General features: G+C 43.3%; 1 protein-coding gene across 19 annotated transcripts in view; it reads left to right on the forward strand.

The window, feature by feature from the left end:
- MARCHF7 (membrane associated ring-CH-type finger 7) overlaps window positions 1-19,490 on the forward strand; it is a 119,800-nt gene that overhangs the window by 94,113 nt on the left and 6,197 nt on the right. For all 19 annotated transcript variants that reach the window (XR_008309660.1, XR_008309661.1, XR_008309656.1 and 16 more), the window contains 6 exons: window positions 772-930; window positions 4,763-4,937; window positions 6,774-6,938; window positions 12,445-13,543; window positions 15,719-15,888; window positions 18,000-18,109. Coding sequence is in view for 11 of the 19 variants with exons in the window: in XM_053260803.1 (XP_053116778.1) it covers window positions 772-930; window positions 4,763-4,937; window positions 6,774-6,938; window positions 12,445-13,543; window positions 15,719-15,888; window positions 18,000-18,109 (1,878 nt within the window). In the remaining 8 variants the exon portion in view is untranslated. The remainder of the gene's footprint in view (window positions 1-771; window positions 931-4,762; window positions 4,938-6,773; window positions 6,939-12,444; window positions 13,544-15,718; window positions 15,889-17,999; window positions 18,110-19,490) is intronic.

Below are 19,490 nucleotides of genomic sequence, written 5' to 3' on the forward strand. Positions count from 1 at the left end.
CATTCACAGTGAGAACAGGTCTTGGAGTAATGGTATCTAGACTGAGGCTTGATTCTGATGTCACGTGGAACTATAGTTTAATCATGGCTTTGTGTGGTGTTCACAAGCCTTAGGCTCACATGACTGTAGAAGTGTTGTCATTCCAGTCCTGGTTCAGAACAAACTGAAATGTGCTGTGATGTCTGAACACAGCAAATCCCAGCTTATTCTAACTAGAATTGATGAACGAACCAGGTTCACTCATATGAATGAGACCGCGAGGCTTCTGAAAGCTGTGCAAAGCCATAATTAAATTTGTTCTTCACAATATCTAAATCTGGATTCAATCTGGTACCTCCCCCCAATTGTGTGTATTAGCATTGTAAACCTGCTGTATTATCATTGGAAAGAAGGCCTAGTTCCCTGAGCTAAATCTCTGCACTCCTACCCTCTCACATCCAGAGAGAGGAGGAGGGTAGTGGTACCTAGCTCTAACCATGCTTGGAATAGCCAAATGGAAACTAGGCTCCTTTTATGGCCATTATCTTCCGTGATCTTGACAAAGATATACATGCTATGTGTATCCAAAGTAACATCCTTCAGATAATGGGAGTGCAGTTCTAGTCTATTGGAGTGGAAGAGCATTTCTCCTTTTATGATGTAAGTTTAGCCCAATAAGATTTGGGTACAGCTCACAGTAAGCATCTTAAGTAAGTTGAAGGATGTTAATTCTGCACATTAGACTTGCTCTGTAATGTCTTCAACAGAAATAATAACCATATTACTTTTTAGGAATCCAGCTGGTTGCATAGTTCCAGTAGAGACTGGTCAGTTGGAGAAAGAGAAACCTTTGAAAGCCCATGGAAGCTTCCAGCTTCCTCCCCAACTCGCTACTCAGGAACACTTGATCGTCCATGGTCTGGAAGATTTTTGGGAAGCAGGAACAGATTGGTAAGAGCTGTTTACCTCTTAAAAGGTTAATCTTTAAATGCTTTCTAAGAGTAATGAATAACTGCTCTCTGGTTAAGTCATTTATCATGAGTAAGTTTCAAATGTAAGCCATATCAATTGTCTAGACCAATGGTTCCCAACCTAGGGTCCTCTAGGTGTTGCTGTACTACAACCCCCATAAGCCCCAGCTACAGCTTACAGCTTTATTATACAATGTTCAGCAACGTCTGGAGGCCCCCAGATTGGGAACCATTGGTCTAGACATCTACAGTGGAATTGCAGCTTGCTTTAGGAAATTGAGATATGTAGGAATTACATTATAATGATTCAAGAATCTGAGAGCTCATGTTTAGCCATTGTGGGCTTTCTGAAATCCTATATCTAATTAGCAGTGGCTCTCATCAGAAGTGAGTCAGATTTTGTCTTGCAGCTATGGTTTTGCAATGTTCTCAGGTTGAGGGTTACCCTTTGCCCATGGACACTAGTTCACTTCATTTAATTAAAAAAAAAAAAAAAAAGAAGGAAATACAACCACCACCACTACTCCTCCACAATGAAGAAAATAATTTTCCAAAACTGATTGTGAGCAGACAAAACTATGCTATTTTGTTTTAGATCAGATCAGATGTACTTTTTTTTTAAACCTAGTGAATAAAAAACCCAATTACTGCATTTTAACTCTTTCCCCTGTGCTAAATGAGAGCATTCTGTCCTAACTCTAAAATAATAGATGAGGAAAAATTGAGTTGGAACTTGAAATATTGTCTGTCAATAGGGAAATAATTAAGGAAGAGTTGGTTGACTTGGAAAAAATGGTAGATGCTTTTTTGTGAATATCATCCAGGTTTGTATCAACTTGTTACGAAAAAATAGTTGGGGTTTCTAGTCTGCATGCACCAGATTATCGATTGGAAGATAGATTTCTCAGTGTGCTTTTGTCCATGATCACATTTGTGTTACTTAGTTGTGTGTATTTACAGAGTCATCTAAGTAGTGTACAAAGAATGAGGTGGGTTTCTCAGTCAGGCTTAATGCTCATGGAGGATAGAGAGGGAAGAGGGATGGATGAGGGTGAGCAAGTTGAAGCTTCATTCACATAAGATGGAGTAATTGATTGCGAGGATAGTCTACACTTGGCACATGCCTGTTCTCCATAGGGTTGGGGAATCCCCCCCTTGGAAGAATTTTGGAGGTGCTCCTTGATCTAGTATTGCTCTAAAATGCCAGGTTGCAATGAAAAGAGTGCTTTTTGCTAGTTTGCCTTCCCTTCTGTGATGAACCTGTCCACTGTCATGCACACCGTCATAATTTCCTAATGATTTGTAATGCACTTTATATCAGGCTACCCTTGTGCATAGCTCAAAATGTAGCTGCCTCAGTATAGACTGGAAGCAGTCATGGGAGTATATTATACCTATATTAACAGAGTTCTTTTGGTTAATTAGTTCAGAGTGTTTTTCTTTGGTTCCAGAACAATAACCTGAGTGACACGGGCTGGATAGAAAGAGCACATTAGGCCTGTGCAAAGTTGGCTCAGTAAAATGACACATGGCCCCATTTTAAACCAAATGGGAGGGGTTCAGAGAGTTTGAACCCAAACTTGCACAGTCCACTTTGGCTCGCACTTCTCTGACCCTCTTTGGAAAAGTTCGGAGTTTTCCAAAGCTCCAAATGGGGACAAGAGTTTGCTCTTTTTAAAAAATGCTTGCAGCTGGGGGGGCATCTTCTGATCTTTCTCTGCTTCCCTGTGCATATCTTAATTTTAAAAGTTGTTTTAACAAGTTCTTTTAGCCCTTTTAAACTTACAAACAAGTTAAGCAGCTGATTTCCACGTTTCTCCTGTGATTCTCTGGTGTGAGATAACTTCATCTTAGGTTCTCTGATGTTACATCATTTCCCCTGTGACACTGATACTTTTTTTTCTGGCTTCAGTGAGTATCTGGTTATTTTCAAAGCTTTATAGAAGTTTGTCCAGTCCTGACCCCAATGCCAACCCTGAAATTCAGAATGGTCCAAAGGACCCTGAACAACACTTTTGGGATTGGATTGGGTCTGACCCAATCCCAACTCTCACATTCATGCACAGGCCTAAAGGATACCTCTTTCCATATATTGTGATCGTCTGAAGAAGCCTTGCTTCCTGTTTCTATATATTTGGAAGCCAAATTGGTTGCCCTGAGAAGTTGGGCCTCCTTAGTGGTGCCAACCTTGTAGCACTTCCTTGTGAAGGAGGCAAAGCAGTCCTAGTCCATTCCTGCAAAATTAGACACTTTAAACATGTGAGAGCGTGGGGAGAAGTATGGTAAATGCACAAGGAAGATAATCGTGAAAGGGCTTGTTTTTTTATGTTTAGGAAAAATCTTGCATTCCCCCCCCACCAAAGACATACTTTGATACTTAAAATAGTAATACTTTTTAGTTATCATTTTAATGGTCTCAACTCTTTATAGGACTTTCAGAAGATAAGATCTAAAATACTATAAAAACTGGCAAAAATCACCCCCCTCCCTTGGTGTGAATGGAATGACTTCTCTTCCACAAGCATTAGCCTGGATGCTGCACAATGATTTGATTTTTGGCAACCTGTCTCTTCCCTGTGTTCCCCTGAAAATATGCTGCTGAGGGATCCTCAAAGACATGCTTTCAGCAGGTTCATGGGACTGCAGATGGAGGAGGTGGATGGGTGAAACATGCCCCTCCTCCATGAGTAGAAAGTGTTTTGTTTGCACAAGCATTAGTCTGGATGCTGTCCAGTGTAACTGGAAGACATATTAACTAATTCATGCCTAGCAAAAGTTTGATGAAACAAAGATTTTTTTTAGCAGTGGTTTGCAAAATCATTAATTGTGTGAGCCTGGCATACTTTATTTAGAAGGGAATTTCAAAGCACAAGTTTCACCACTGAAAATGCTCACTAGTAGGTGAAAATTGTATTCATCGTTAGTAGTGGTACTTGAAGAATAAACCACTTCCCAGATTATCTTAATTCTTCAAGTGTTGGAGGGAATGAATGGAAGTAGGTACTTGCTACAATATCCTGGATAATATGCCATTTAGAGCCTTAAAGGTCAACTCAAGCACCTGAAACTGGCATGAACCGAAGAAAATAAGAGTTTGCCATCCTATTGCCTAAGATAGAGCTGGGCTATTGCATTCTGATCTAGTTGGAGTTTCTGAACAGTGTTCAAAGGCAGCCCCATGTAGAGCCCATTGCAGTAATCCAGTTGAGAAGTTACCAGGACATCAGACAGCTGTAGATAACGAGAAGCTGCTAACAGAAGAAAAACTATACTCGTTGAACTGGATATTGATTGTGAATTTCTTCCTGAGTTAATGAGTAACCTTTAACCATATTTGTCATGAAACTAATTGTCCATAGTGGTTGAGAGTGAGCCAAGGGTCTAATTGTATAAGCTTTCTCTAAATAGTAAGTAGTGCTTAACCAGGATTTTGGAAGGTATGTTAGAAGAGGGGCTGGCTTAAATTACAAGAGATGATTTAGTATCTTTAAACAAAAAACACCTTGATTTGGCTTGGCTGTAGGTCTAGGAGATGTTATGAACTTTGTCCCTAATTCTGTAACACAACTCACTTGATTAAGTCTTTAAAAAGTGGTGGTGATGGTGGTAGGGGAAAGGTGTGGAATAAAATGTTAAGCATAGCATACAGTACATCTAAAGGCAAGCCTGTTTTTGTTTTTCTGTGAACCCTTTTCATTTTATTCATGCTTTTCCTCTTAATTTTGGTTTCTCTACCATAGGTTTGCTGAGGATTACATCCAATATTTTGCTGGAGAAGTCTGCCAACTAACCTCTTAAACATTTTTTTGTAGTCCACATCATCATCTTCACCTCTTACATCTTCATGGTTTGATGAATCTGAAAGAACTCAGGGAGCATATTCTTCAAGGCTGCATAACCAACAAGAAGATAGTGATTCTAAGAGACCTAAACTTTCTTATACATCTACCTCTAGTGTGAGAAGTAATGGTTTAAACACAGTTTCAGGTAAGTGATGTGTTTGTAAAGAGGTAATTGTGTATTCAGAGCCTGCTTCTTTCTTAACAAGAAGCTGTGCTATTATATAATGGCTCCCAAAGTTGTTACTTGAGAACAACTGAACCCACGTACAACATTTTGTGTTCTAATAAGAGTTTCTAGATCAGAGTGGTTCTTTGGCTGAACAACATGTAACAAGTCTTCTAAAACTGTAATAGTAAACTAGTACAGGCATTCTCCGAGTTATGAACCCCCATACTTACAAACAAAACTCCATAACATGTTACATTAAGGAAGTCCCCAGCTTACAAACCTCAGCCTGCACGTACAAACAAATTGTCTCTCTTGGGAGCTATATTATAATCATTTTTATTATTTTCACATTTTATATCCCGCTCTTCCTCCTAGAAACCCAGAGCAGTGTACTGCATACTTAAGTTTTTCCTCACAACAACTCAGCCTAACTTGAAGTAGGTTAGGCTGAGAGAGAAGTGACTGGCCCAGAGTCACCCAGCAAGTATCATGGCTGAATGGGGATTTGAACTCGGGTCTCCCCGGTCCTAGTTCAGCACTCTAACCACTACACCACGCTGGCTCTCTATGTGCATTCCAAATTTATTTATTTATTTAGTACATTTATATACTGCCCCATACAAAAAGGTCCCTGGGTTGTTCACAGTATAAAACCAATTAAAACATCAACATAATAAAAACAATTTAAAATACAATAAAAACTCTAAAACCAAAGTTCTAAAATTATAAACTAAAAGCCTGACTAAACAGGTATGTTTTTTAGGTCCTTAAAAACATTCAGAGAAAGGGAAACTCTGATTTCGTTAGCGTGTTCCAGAGTCCCAGGACAACTCTAGAAAAGGCCCGGTTTTGGGTTGCCACCAACCAAGCCTGTGGCAACTGCAACCGGACCTCCCCAGTAGGGATGTGCACGAAATACTTTGAGCCCATCCCAGGGGGTGGGGAGGGGTTCCCTGAGAGGAGGCAGGCAGGTCCTACCGCTCCCTCCTGTGGGCCTCTGTTGCCCCGCGCTGCCCCATCATGGCGCTGTTCTAAGGAACTCATCCCTGTGAAAGTGGCAGCCCGTGTCGCAGTCTCCTTTTAAAACGCCCTTCTGCAGCAACTGGGTGCTTTCCCCAGCATCCCTCGTGCAGTGTTGTCACACAAATGGTGTTGGTGCATGCATCGATGCCATTTGTGGGGGCCAGATGTGCTTCTTAGAATGGCACCATGGGGCAGCAGAGGCTCACAGGAGGGGAAGGTAGGGCCTGCCTGCCTCCTTTTAAAGGAATCCCTTGCCCGGTTCCTCTTCAAAAAGGCACCAAAATGATTCAGGCACATCCCTGCTCCCCAGATCTTTACAGGCGGTGGGGTTGATGAAGAAGAAGGCGGCGGCACTCTCTTAAATTATGGAGTTGTGAACATCCAGCTTGCAAAAGCACTTTTGGAACACAATCTGTGTTAAGTTGAGGACTTCGTGTATAGTCAGACTTGAATGGTGGGGTATCTGCCTTAAGCTGACATTATATGATGACTCATCTGAGATACACATTCAAATCTCTACTAGTATTTGAAAAATGGATTTTTCTACTGAGGACCTTTTGAGATAAGTTACCTCTCTGCCTAGTGGAATAGAGACAGAGTCATGCTTGTGTGCTTCCTCACCTGATTCTTTTCACTGCACATATAGGTGGTGGCATTGTGGCACATAACTTTAAGGAGAGGGCAATATAATCCAAACAAGCCTACGAGCATTCAAGAACTTGCCAATAAGTATTAAGTAGCTAAAACTTTGTAACAAAGATAAAGACTTCATAGTGTGCTCTGTTTTAGATTCGCCATGGAGGTATAGTGATGTTCCCAGATCTTCATCTGTGGTACTTGGATCATTGGGAACCGAACTTGTGAGAGAAAGAAGAGAGCTAGAAAGAGCAGACCAGTCTGTTGGCAGTCTTTTGGATTGTAATCACAGGAATGGTGACTTCCCATCTTCATCATGTATGTATTTGAAATTGGAGAATTTTCAAATGCACCATTTCTATGTTTGGTGCCATTTGTAATGTTCAGTCTGTCATCTGACATACAGCTAACTTAGTATGATTGTTGATAATGGCACTAATAGTGGTGCTTGAGCCCTGGCAGCAGGCTTCTTTATAGAGCAGTCAACTGCTTAAAAAGCAGTAATGCTTAATTGTTACTCTTTGTAAGAAAAATGAATTAAATTAGTAGTGTTGGTTTATACATTTGATATGTCAGGCCGGTGGCTTTTTAAATAGTAACTAAGTCCAATTATCTAATTTGGGTTAACAGTATTAAGTGAAGCTCTTGTAAGAAAAATGGACTTGGTTTCAGTTCAGACATGCGACAGTCTTCTCCATGCAATGTGTGCTGATTGTCTCTTGGGACAAGAAACATGTTTGTATGAAAAACATAAATGACTCGGAGTATAAGAAGATAGGAAGCTGCCTTATACTGAGTCAGAGCATTGGTCCATCTAGTTTAGTATTGTCTACACAGACTGGCAGAAGCTTCTCCAGTACCCAAAAGCATAAATGGCTCTGAATATAGTAGCAGTACCCAGAAGTGATTCCTGTTTTACAGACTTAAAAATTTGCTGCTGTATAAATCTCCACCAGAAAGCAGATATATCTGTGGATGGTCTCAGTTATGTGCTGGTCTCAATGTTAATAGGACTCCAAAGATTGTTGGGGTGATCGCATGGAGAAATTTGCTGAAAGTCTGAATTGGGCTTCAAGCTGTAATGTTAAGCACAATCATTTTGTTGAAAGTTGTGATGGAAAGAAGGTAATACATTAGGGTTGTCATAAAATATTGTGGGACACTTACAAGTGAGCACTTAACTGGTATTTTAAATCCTATTCAGAAATTTTACTTTTCTTAATTGACTTCTCCATAATGCTTGTATGTATGTATTGTTAAATTTTTATACCAGCTTTCATTAAAACAAGGCAGTTTACAAAACATTTAAAATAATATGACTATAAAAGTTACAAAAAAAATTAAATCGAATGTAAACATAATATGACCATAAAATACAGAGCAGCAGCAACAAAACACTCATATAAAGGCCTGCCGCTTTCCCCTACTGCCGCTTTCCCCTCTCCGGCGCATGTATTTTAGTCAGCGATTGGGGGGGCAGGATACCTACCTGCCGCCCCTTCCCCCACTTGGCTGCAAAAGGCTTCAGGAAGCCCTTTGTGCGTCCGCGTGCACGTTGCGGAGACGTGACACGTGCGTGCGATGTGCGCATGCGCAAAAGTTCTGTAACAGCTAATCAGGGTGGCAGCTTACCTCCTCACCGCCCCTTGCCCCCATTGGCCGGATATGGCCGGAAGTTCCAGACGCACCTGTGCCTGTGCTGGCGCACATGGGCACGTCTGGAACTTCCGGCCAATGGGGGCTACAGGGAGGTACGCTGCCGTCCTGATTAGCTGTTACAGAAGTGGACGCCTGCTGGAGGAAAAGAGCGAGAGGGGTAAGTGCACCCTCCCCTGTTCTTAAAACGGCACTCTCACCGCCTTTGAGCCTCCCCACCATGGTTCTGTGCACATTCCTCGGAGAGCATTCCAAAACGTGGGGGCAATAATTGAGAAGGCCCTGTCCCACCTGCATGACACCTGAGCCTCTGTCATTGTTGGCACACAAGCAGAGCCTCCTCCAATGACCTCATCAACTGGGCAGAAATCAGAGGGAGCAGGAAGTCCCTTCGGTATCCAGGGTCGAAACTGTTAAGGGTTTTAAATGTCACAACCAGCACCTTGAATTGGACCCAGAAATATATTGGTAGCCAATGTAGCTCTTTCAAAATGTGTATAATATGATCCCAGTGGGCAGCTTGGGAGAAAAAATCCTAGCTGCCGCATTTTGCACTAGCTGCAGTTTCCGAACATTCTTCAAGGGCAGCCCCATATAGAACACATTGCAGTAATCCAGCCACGACGTGACTAAGTCGTGGGTAACAGTGGCCAGATCTGCATTTTCGAGAAAGGGACACAGCAGCTGGCGCACTAGCCGAAGCCTTGAAAAGGCCCCCCTGGCCACCATCTCCACCTGAGCTTCCAAAAGCAGAGCCGGACCCAGCAATACTCCCCCCATCCCAATTGGCTGTCCTACTGACCAACAGCACTTCTGTCCTACCAGGATTCAGTCTCAGTTTATTAGCCCACTTCCAACTCATCACTGCCTCCAGCTTCCAGTTCAGGACACTCATTGTCTCCCTAGAATCAGGTGATAAGAAGCGAGAGCTAAGTGTTGTCAGCATATTGCTGGCAACTCAGTCCAAGTTCCTGGATTAGCTCCCCCAGCAGTTTCATGTAGATGTAAACAGCATGTGGGACAAAACCGAACCCTGCAGGACCCCACAGGCCAATGGCCAAGAAGCTGAACCGTAGTCCCTCAGCCTCATCTTCTTTCTGCTCCTCCCCTGAGAAAGGACCAAAGCTACTCCAAAGCAGTACCTACAATCCCCACACTTGAGAGGCAGTCCAGAAGGCTACCATGGTCAATGGTATCTAATGCTGCTGAGAAGTCCAGCAGAACCAACCGGGATGCACTTCCCCATCAAGCTCCAGGCATAGGTCATCCACTAGAGTGACCAGGGCAGTTTCCATCCCATATCCAGAACAGAAGACAGATTAAATAATCCATATCATCCAAGACCCTCAGCAGCTGGGATGCCACCACATGTTCTATTACCTTGCCCAAATAGGGAAGATTAGAAACAGGTCTATAGTTGTCTAGTTTGGAGGGATCAAGGGAGGGCTTTTTAAAATAATGATCCTTACCATCCTCGAGGCATGGTGGTATCTTGTCCTTTCTTAATTAAGCATTGATTATAGCCTCCAATCATCTGCCTGTACCCTCCCTGGTAGATTTTATTAGCCATGAAGTGCACAATGTTGCCCGCACACTGCCCAGGATCTTGTCCACATCCTCAGGCTGCACTAACGGAAAAGAATCCAACACAATAGGACCAGATGGTACCTGAGGCATGTCTACTGGAACTGCCAAAATCCTGGAGTCCAAATCAGTATGGATGTGAGCAATTTTATCTGCAAAGTGACATGTAAACTGAGCACAATGGGCAGTAGATGGCTCCTCCTTAATTACCTGGGGGATGTCTGGAGCAATGTCTTGGCTACATGGGACAGCTCTGCTGGTCTGCACTGAGCAGATGGAGTGGAGATGGAGAAAAAACATTTATTGGTCACCCCCACAGAGTAGTCCCTAAGATGGGCTCTAGCCTGTGTTTGGTTGGATTCATTTTTCAACTCTTTCTCCAGTGTCATTCCAGCTGTCCGAGTTGTTTCATTGCCCTAAGCTCCGAAGAAAACCAAGGAGCAGAACAGGCTCCACCAAGCCGGAGAGGGCATTTAGGAGCAACCATGTCACTAGCCTGGGCTGTATGCACATTACAAAGATTCACCAGGGCCTCTACAGAGTTGCCATCTCTGGACACTGGAAACTCACTGAGGGCTGTCTGGGAATCATGTGGATCCATAAGCCTCCGGGGGTGGACCATTCTAATTGGCCCACCACCGCTGCAGAGGTTAGACGGAGCAGTCAAACTAAACCCCACCAGATGACGATCTGTGCATGGCAAGGGATTTATCTCAAACTCCCCCAACTCCAGTTCATTTATTCCCTGGTCAGCAAAAACCAGATCCAGAGTATGTCCTGCCATGTGGGTAGGGCCCAGTACTAACTGATAGGCACATGGTTGCAATGGAGGCCATGAAATCCTGAGCCACTCCTAAAAGGGGGGCTTTGGTGTGGTTGTTGAAGTCCCCCAAGACAATAAGTGTGGGGTAACCCAAAGCCACTTCCGACACCACTTTGCCTGCTCAAGTAGGGAGACTGAAGTGCAGAGGGGTGGTCAGTAAACGAACAGACTCCCTAGCCTATCTCAGAGGCCTACCCTCAAGGACAAACACTCAAAATAAATAATCTGAGATTGCCTAACTGGGCACCTGAAATGAGGAAAGATGACTGCAATGCTTCCTCTCCAACCCTCAAGGCGGGGCTGCTGCAGGACCCGAAAACCTGGAAGACAAAGCTGAGAGAGACCAACCCCACCCAGCTCATCCAACCAGGTTTCTGTCACACATACCAGATCATTATCTTCATCCACAATCAAATCATGGATGAGAGATGTTTTACCATTATTGATCTGGCATTCAACAGCAGCCCACTAATCCTAGGTAGAGTGTTTCCAGAGCTTCCTGGGGCTGCAGAGTTGTGAGAGAAGAGCCAGGGAAAAAAACTGGCCTCAGTTGCCTGGGCTCTTTCCCCCGTAAAGGCCTGCCTGATTCCCATCACCCTATCTCCCTCTGCCTGATACCTGTGAAATCACTGCCCCCCGCCCCACACCAACCCCACTTTTTTGCTCTCCCAGACACATCTCCACAGCCCAACCACTCCAAGCTACTCTGTTTCAATAACAGGCCCACAGCTTCCTCAGTATTGCAGAAGGGCTCTGTGTTGCTAACTTCTTGTTGAAAACAAGGGATGTTCCATTTGTTATCTCTGCTCACCCCACAGCTACGAGCTGAAAGGACGAGAGTCTTTGCACTTACACCCCTGGTGCAGTCCGTTGTGTGGTGTTTTTTTTTTTTTTTTTATAGCACTCACATGGAGGGGGTGGGTCAGAGGCAAACAGGGCCCTGCCCAGCAGAGCAATCTTCCATTCCCCCAAATGCAGATCTTGCTAATTCCTGACTTGCACTAAACAGAATTATTTTAAGATTAACATTTAATATCTAGCAAGAATGAATCCAAAATCACATTGTCACTGGAATTTTGAAGCCTCTTGTCATTTTGTTTACAAATTAAGCACACGTTTGCACTTTTTTTGGTCACTTCACATCTCTTTTGAATAGAGTTTTGCTGTCAAATTGCTTTCTATAGAACTCATTTGGTAAAAATGAAGAAATTCAGAAAAGTGAATGCAGGGAAAAATAAGTGCTCCTTTATTACATTAGTTTGATTTTTAACTCGTGTCTCTTTGAAATTTAGTCGGTGCAATAAATACTGTTTAGTAAACTGCCTTCAAAATATATCCCTGAATGTATGTTTGAAAGGTGCATTCTAATAAAGATGCTTTGATACTGTTAGGTGCACATTGTTTTTATGGCACTTAAATGGACTGCAGCTACCGTAATTTTGACTGTTTAGTTGTGACATACAAGGAATAGTGAATTGTAATTACAGATTACATGGACACTGCCTGAAATAAGTGTTCATTTAAAAATATATAGCCAACCGTATTCTCATCAAAGCTCAGATTACAATCCTGTGCATGCTTATTCTGGATTATTTTCTCCTTGAACTTGGTTTAAACTTGCTTCTGGAGAACATGCATTTCTTACAGCCCAGTTATATGTATTTTCTCAGTTCTAGTTAATCATGTTATTGCAAGAATAGTCACTTTGGTTAGTCTAATCTCGAATCAGTCCATTCAGTATTTTTCTTCTTTGTATGGTAGATCTTCAGGAAAGATCTGCTGCTTCATATGCACAGGGAGCAAGACCAAAAGCAAACTCTTTGAGCTCTTTGAGGTTGAACACATCCATGAGCCGCCAGCTGCCTTCTGAGCATCCGTCGTCATTACTCTCTAGAGACCATAGCTGGAACTCAAGATCTAACTATGTCCCAAGAGAAGTAGAGTCTTCTGAAAGGAATTTACAGCCAGAGTTTACCCATGGTGCCATGAGAAGTGGAACCAGTTCTTCTAGCAGTTCTGAAAGGGTTATGCCATCTCAAAGATCTCTTAGTGAACCTCCTGTAGATACTGAAGGAAGGCGTACAACAAGGCAGCTGCTTTCTCGTTTAGCTTCTAGTATGTCCTCCACATTTTTCTCAAGAAGGTCCAGCCAAGACTCATTGACTTCAAGACCACTGGGTTCTGAAGGTTCATTTATTCCAAGGCCTCAGTCTTCTATTCAAGCTAATGCTTCTAACACAGCTACAACTACGGAAGGCTCAGAAGCTCAGACTCCCGATGCTTCTCAGGGATTTAGCTTTCTTAGAAGACGGTGGGGCCTGTCGGGTGTTTCACCAAATTCTGACTCTGAAGCAGAGAGTTACAGACATGATTCTGAAAGCAGAAATACAGGTTCCTGGCTGTCGTCTTCTCTGAGGAACAGATGTACTCCTTTGTTTTCCAGAAGGAGAAGAGAAGCAGTTTCATCTCTTCCAAGAACCCCTACCTCTGAACCTCCTGCTAGATCACTACATCTTTTTAGGAGAAGAGAATCTGGTGGAGAAGCATCTCTTGAAGCACACAGTGATTCCCTCAGGCCTGCTGCTAGGCCCCCAACACCTGCAGTACCCAATGGTGCTACATCTGCTGCCTCAGTGCCAGATTCAGTGCATAGTAGAAGGAATTCGGGAATATCAGGACTATTTCCAAATTCTCTTTTCCGGATTGCAGTTCCCCAAATGGGAAACAACTTGTCTGACAATGTCATGATAACTGTAGATATTATTCCTTCAAGCTGGAATCAGCCTGATGGACAAGACAGTGACAAGTCTAAAATACCACCTTCAAGAGATCCAGAAAAACTTCAGAAAATTAAAGAGAGGTAAAATGCTCTTTCTGTGACTCTTGAATGTAACTTATGTACTGTGCACCATGAGATTGATCTTGCTTTGGAAATATTGTTCCTGGTGGAGGTACAAGACTCGACATAAATGGTGTCTCTTCAGCTGCACTTATCTTAGTTGGGGAATTGTTCAGAGCTGGGATGTGACCAAGGCAAAGTTTGGAAACCATGCCTCTTTCCTAAGTGACAGGATGAAGTACACAATTTTAACAGTTCTTTTTCTGTCTACTTAAAATGAGCACACAGTATGTCACAACAAACTATATTATAGAATGGGGTTGCACAATTTTGGCCATTCAGCTGTTGCTGGACTCCCAGCTCCCATCATCCAGTGGCCAACACTCGATTATGGGAGTTATAGTCAAACACGTGGAGGAGGACCAAAGTTGTCTAGCCTTATTATAGAAGTTTTTGCTTTGCCTCTGTCAGTTGTATTTGGTAGGTATTTTGGCTGAAAAGAATGTCACAGGATTTGTTTTCATCTAAAGGTTTGTTGTGTGCCAGATAGCATGTTTCAAGCTGCAGTTGGAACAAGTGATAAGTTTGAGGGCATATCTAAGGGTCCAGCTATCCCTTTCTTCCATAAGCATGTTTGTAGCTGTTGAAGTGCCCGTGAAGTCCCGGCCTAGAGGTGGTTGTGTGTGGCCACGCCCATGTGCCATAAGAGAAGAAAATGATGGAGGTGGCTATGTAAGCTTTGCTGTGTGGTTTTGCAGGAGGGAGAAGACAGACAATGGGGGGTCTTGGGGCAGTCTTGCAGGAGGCCATGATCTAGCCAGACGAGATCTCAGGTCCCTGTGAAACTAGAGTTGGCTGTAAGGAATTATTTAATTCCCCAGGATGAGAGGAGGAGAGGCAGTTAGGGATGTGCCTGAACAGACTCAGGCCGCTGCAGGCGAGGTGGCGATTGGCTCCCTTAAGAGCCAAGTAAGCAGATCCTTCCCTGCTCCTCCACTGCCCCACTGCTTTTCTGGGCGTGGCACTCAGTTTGCAAAAGGCCATGCGTGTCTTCAATGCTGCTCCTAGCAGCCTGTGTGCTGCTGCGTGCGCATACTTTTGGGAGCAGTGCCACAGCCACGTGTGGCCTTTTGCAAAGCGAGTGCTGCACCCGGAAAAGTAGTGGGGCAGAGAAAGAGCAGGTAAGGACCTGTCTACCTGACTCTCAAGGGAACCGATCCCTGCCCTGCCAAACCGGTTTGCATGTGAGCACCTGAGCCAATTTGGCGCTTCTCTAAGGAGGTGCCAAACTGCTTTGGCACATCTCGAGAGGCAGTGGATCATGCATACATTGCAGGCTGTCGGATCAGTGAGTTACTGTTGAAGGGAGGGGAGGATTCTTGTTTCACACTGTAGCTCTGTCCATCCTCTTTTTGTAACAGTCCGGGTAACTCAAAATTGCCAAATATCCATGTGGTACTATCCACGGCAAGATGTTGGGCTTTCATTTTAGTGCCTGTGATCTGATGCATCACAAAATATATCCCAAGGAGGGAGGAATCTTCTGATATGAAAAATGTCTATCTTCTATAATAAAAAAGTAAAGCGTGCGCCCGTGTCTTTCTTCGGCCCGTGTCTTTCTCGGCCGTTCTGGGCATGCGCAGAGCGCATGCCCAGATCGGCCGAGAAAGATATGGCTGCAGGGACACGGCGGCCATGTTGGGGCTGGGAGGAGGAGAAGTGGCCGCCGCCAACGCCGGGAGGAGAGTGCAGGCGAGGCGGCGGTGGCTGCGGCGGGGTGAGTGGCCCCGATGGGGGCGGCTGCTGCTGCGGTGAGAGTGCGGGTGAGGCGGCCGCGGCCGGGCGACTGGCCCCGATGGTGGTGGACACCACGGACTGGGAAGGACTGGGCCTACTGGGAAGGACTGGGCCCACCGCACTCGGCCCCGCGGGAGACGGGGGGGGCGGGGGCAGTCTACTAGCGCCCGTTAATCTAACGGGCTGAAAATTGCTAGTATAGTATAACATTTAATAGTTATTCACTCATAGTGCCTCTCTCTATGCAGCACTCTTGCCAAGCTTCCCCTCATCCCGGCCCTGACTGGTCCTAATTGTCTTATCCTTATTGTCTTAAGTGTTGGAGGAAAGAGTATGAATTTTATTTTAATATATGTAATATTCCAGTCTATTCTGCATAATGATTTCTGTCCTGCTTAGTCTCCTTTCAGAGGACTCTGAAGAAGAGGAGGGAGATCTGTGTAGAATATGTCAGATGTCGTCTACATCTGCTACTAATCTCTTAATAGAGCCATGCAAATGCACTGGAAGTCTGCAGTATGTTCACCAGGAGTGTATGAAAAAGTGGTTACAGTCCAAGATTAACTCGGGTAAGGCAGTTTAGAGGTGAGGCAGGTGCCATCTTGGTATGCTGTCTCTCAAGGCTCTCATGCTGCATACTCCAGCGTCTTTGGTGCCAGGCAAAGTCTACTTTGTTTCCCCCAGCCTTTTAAAACCTCTTGAAATTGGTTTTTATGCTGTTCTGTTTTGTGTTTTGTTGGATGTCTTTAGGCAGCACTTTATTATGTTTATATAATCTTGATATACCTGTGGTAAAGGGAAAGGTATAGATTATTATAACAGTGGCACTAGACCATCTTTTAAGTCATTTAGCAATAGCAATAGCAATAGCACTTACATTTATATACCGCTCTATAGCCGGAGCTCTCTAAGCGGTTTACAGTGATTTTAGCATATTGCCCCCAACATTCTGGGTACTCATTTTACCGACCTCGGAAGGATGGAAGGCTGAGTCAACCTTGAGCCCCTGGTCAGGATCGAACTTGTAACCTTCTGGTTACAGGGCGGCAGTTTTACCACTGCGCCACCAGGGCCTATCAGTTACAGTGCCTATATTCTGTTTAAGTATATACCTGTGTTTTGGCTCAATATGACCACATTGTAAAACCCCACATCTGCCTGCCTACTTGGGCATGATTTCTTATGGAGATGGAGATTGGCTGTCTATGTAACCACAGGTGGTGCAAACTGTTACCTGACCTTCTCAAAATGTGACTTGAGACAGTGCTGTTCCAGCTCATTTTCCCATAACTACACATGTATGGAAAAGTGTATACACATCATGCCTTCTGAGAGTCCAGTGAAGTCATCACTTTTAGCTTTCAGTATCCCCTTCCAAGCCCATTTTTAAAATCATATTTTAGACTATGAAGTCTTGTTGGTTTGGTTTTTTCCAGACCTCTTTGTTTGGCAGTCATGAGCATATTTTAAAAGCTGCCAGGCAAACTGTCTTGTTTGTTGTGTTGTGTTATACCCCTTGACATTGGGGGTGGTGGGGAATCACCACAAGATGACATTGTCACATTAGCTTCATCTGGCAAATAACTTGTTTGTACCTTCATGTAAAGAGATCATTCAGTGAAAACTCATTAAAACTTCATGCAACGAGTTTTCCTTAAGTGAAAACATTTTACTTTGTGGTAAACTACTGTGGTGACTTACATAAGAACATAAGAACAGCCCTGCTGGATCAGGCTCAAGGCCCATCTAGTCCAGCATCCTGTTTCGCACAGTGGCCCACCAGATGCCGCTGGAAGCCACAGGCAGTAGTTGAGGGCGTGCCCTCTCTCCTGCCATTACTCCCCTGCAACTGGTACTCAGAGGCACCCTGCCCTTGAGGCTGGAGGTGGCCCACAGCCCTCTGACTAGTAGCCATTGATAGACCTCTCCTCCATGAAGTCATCCAAAGCCATCCAGGTTGTTGGCCATCACCACATACTGTGGCAGAGAGTTCCACAAGTGGATCACGTGTTGTGTGAAAAAGTACTTCCGTCTGTTGGTCCTAGATCTCCTGGCAATCAATTTCATGGAGTGACCCCTGGTTCTAGTGTTGTGTGAGAGGGAAAAGAATCTCTCTCTCCACTTTCTCCACACCATGCATGATTTTATAGACCTCTATCATGTCTCCACTTATTCATGTCAAAAAATAAAACAAGAATTTGGCCTTGCTTCTATGGGGAGAATTTGGCTTTAACCTAGGGGGTCTGTCTACACAGTGTCTGAGACTTCCAACATGAGTTGAAAGTACATTAGTGAAAAGTGTAACACTGCTAAATTTGTGGTTCAAAGAATGTATTTTTAAAATACTTTGTGATTATACTGGCATACTTTATATTTGTGCTATGTTCAATATTGTTTTGAGCTGCCCCTAAGAGTATTATGATAGACTTCCTAAGTAAACTGTGGGTAAATCATGAATGTTTGGTGAAAATTCTGGGTGTTTTTTCACTGGCTTCCATATTCCTCCTTGCATGTTTGTTTCTACTTATGACTTTTAGTTCTATATGCAGGTTAAAGCTTTCCTTTTGTTAACTGGTGTAATTTCATATATCTAATTGACTCATTCCTAACACCTAGTTTTTTGAGAGAGCATTTAGCCCAAACAAATTCAAAGTGTAACTGTCTTTTCCCATTTCTTCAGGTTCTTCATTGGAAGCAGTAACTACTTGTGAATTGTGCAAAGAGAAGCTACATCTCAATCTTGACAATTTTGATATTCATGAGCTTCATAGAGCACATGCAAATGAACAAGTTAGTATATTTTGGCTAATTTGGTAAGTGTCAGTTTAGTGCTACGAGGACTTCTAGAAGAAAATATCTGTTCAGGTCACATGTTGATATGTATTATAAACTCGTGTAGGTTATGTTCTGCCTTATGTCTCAAGGGTGTGCTCTGAGCTTTAAACTTTTGGTATATTGTATGTTTGTGAGAAATTAAATGCCTCAAGGCTTGGAAAGAGGTGACACTGGAAGCCGTAGTGAACATTGGTTACTGTTCCCATTTTCTGACTTGATTAAGAGTTCGAGGGTTACGAAAGAGACAACATTCAGTTAAGCAGAAGCATATTGTGTCTCTTGGCAATGACAAATGATTTTTGTATCTGAATATTATGCACACTTATTTGGGAGGAAGTAAATAGACTGGTTTGTATGAGCCAGAATCTGTGCTCTGCTGTTGAAGCAGAAATAGGATCTGGATTGCTGGAGTAAGGAGACACCTAGTCACTGAGAGCTGGCCTTGCCTGTTCAGTGTTCTGCTGGTGCTGGAGAGGCTTCTGTCTCCTTAGCAAACTTGCCAGTATAGAAAATCTGTGTACTAAGAGAGTAGAAGGGCATTTGTTGAGGCAAGTTTGACAGACCTGAGAACTTTTGCAGGAGGGGCGGGGAGAAGAGTTGAAGAGTGTAACAGTAGTTTGTGCTTAGCAATTATAATACTAATGACTTCAGAGGGATTTTCCTTATTACATGGCTGGAAATAAAGACTCGTGTAGCTTAATTATTGTTGTAAATTAAGCACTTGCATCAAGATATAGTTTTATATAAATATAGACTAGTAGTATTTTCCTAGTATTATCTTGAATGGCTGTAATGTATCTTTAATACTGGATCCTTTGGTCACTACAACTGTTTACACTTATTGGAATCTGGATACTTATCAAGGGCATGCTTTGTTTAGCAAAAGGAGCCCAGAGGACTTACTTGCTTATTAGCAGGGATATTAAGCTTCATTTTGGTATCTTAAGATGGCTATCTTTTTAACATATATTCTGCTCTACCTCCAGGGAACCCAGAGTGGTGTACATGGTTATGTTTATCTTCACAACAAGTTTGTGATAGTTAAACTGAGAGACAAGTGACTGGCCCAGAGTCATCCAGTGAGTTTCATAGCTGAATAGGGATTTGAACTCTGGTCTCCGCAGGCCTAGTCCACCACTCTAACCACTACACCATGCTGGCTCTCAGCTTAAGCAAGTCAGTTTGATTTATGTAGACTTGGGAAAAAGCAGTTGCTTTAAAAATGCAAGTATGTTAAGATCTGACATGGATGTTCCATAGATGTTTCTTGTATAATGTGTATGTGTGTGTGTGTGAGAGAGAGAGATGGGACAAAATAATCAGTGTAATGTAGCAC

This window comes from Hemicordylus capensis, chromosome 1, assembly GCF_027244095.1.
Source record: "Hemicordylus capensis ecotype Gifberg chromosome 1, rHemCap1.1.pri, whole genome shotgun sequence".
NCBI lineage: Eukaryota > Metazoa > Chordata > Lepidosauria > Squamata > Cordylidae > Hemicordylus > Hemicordylus capensis.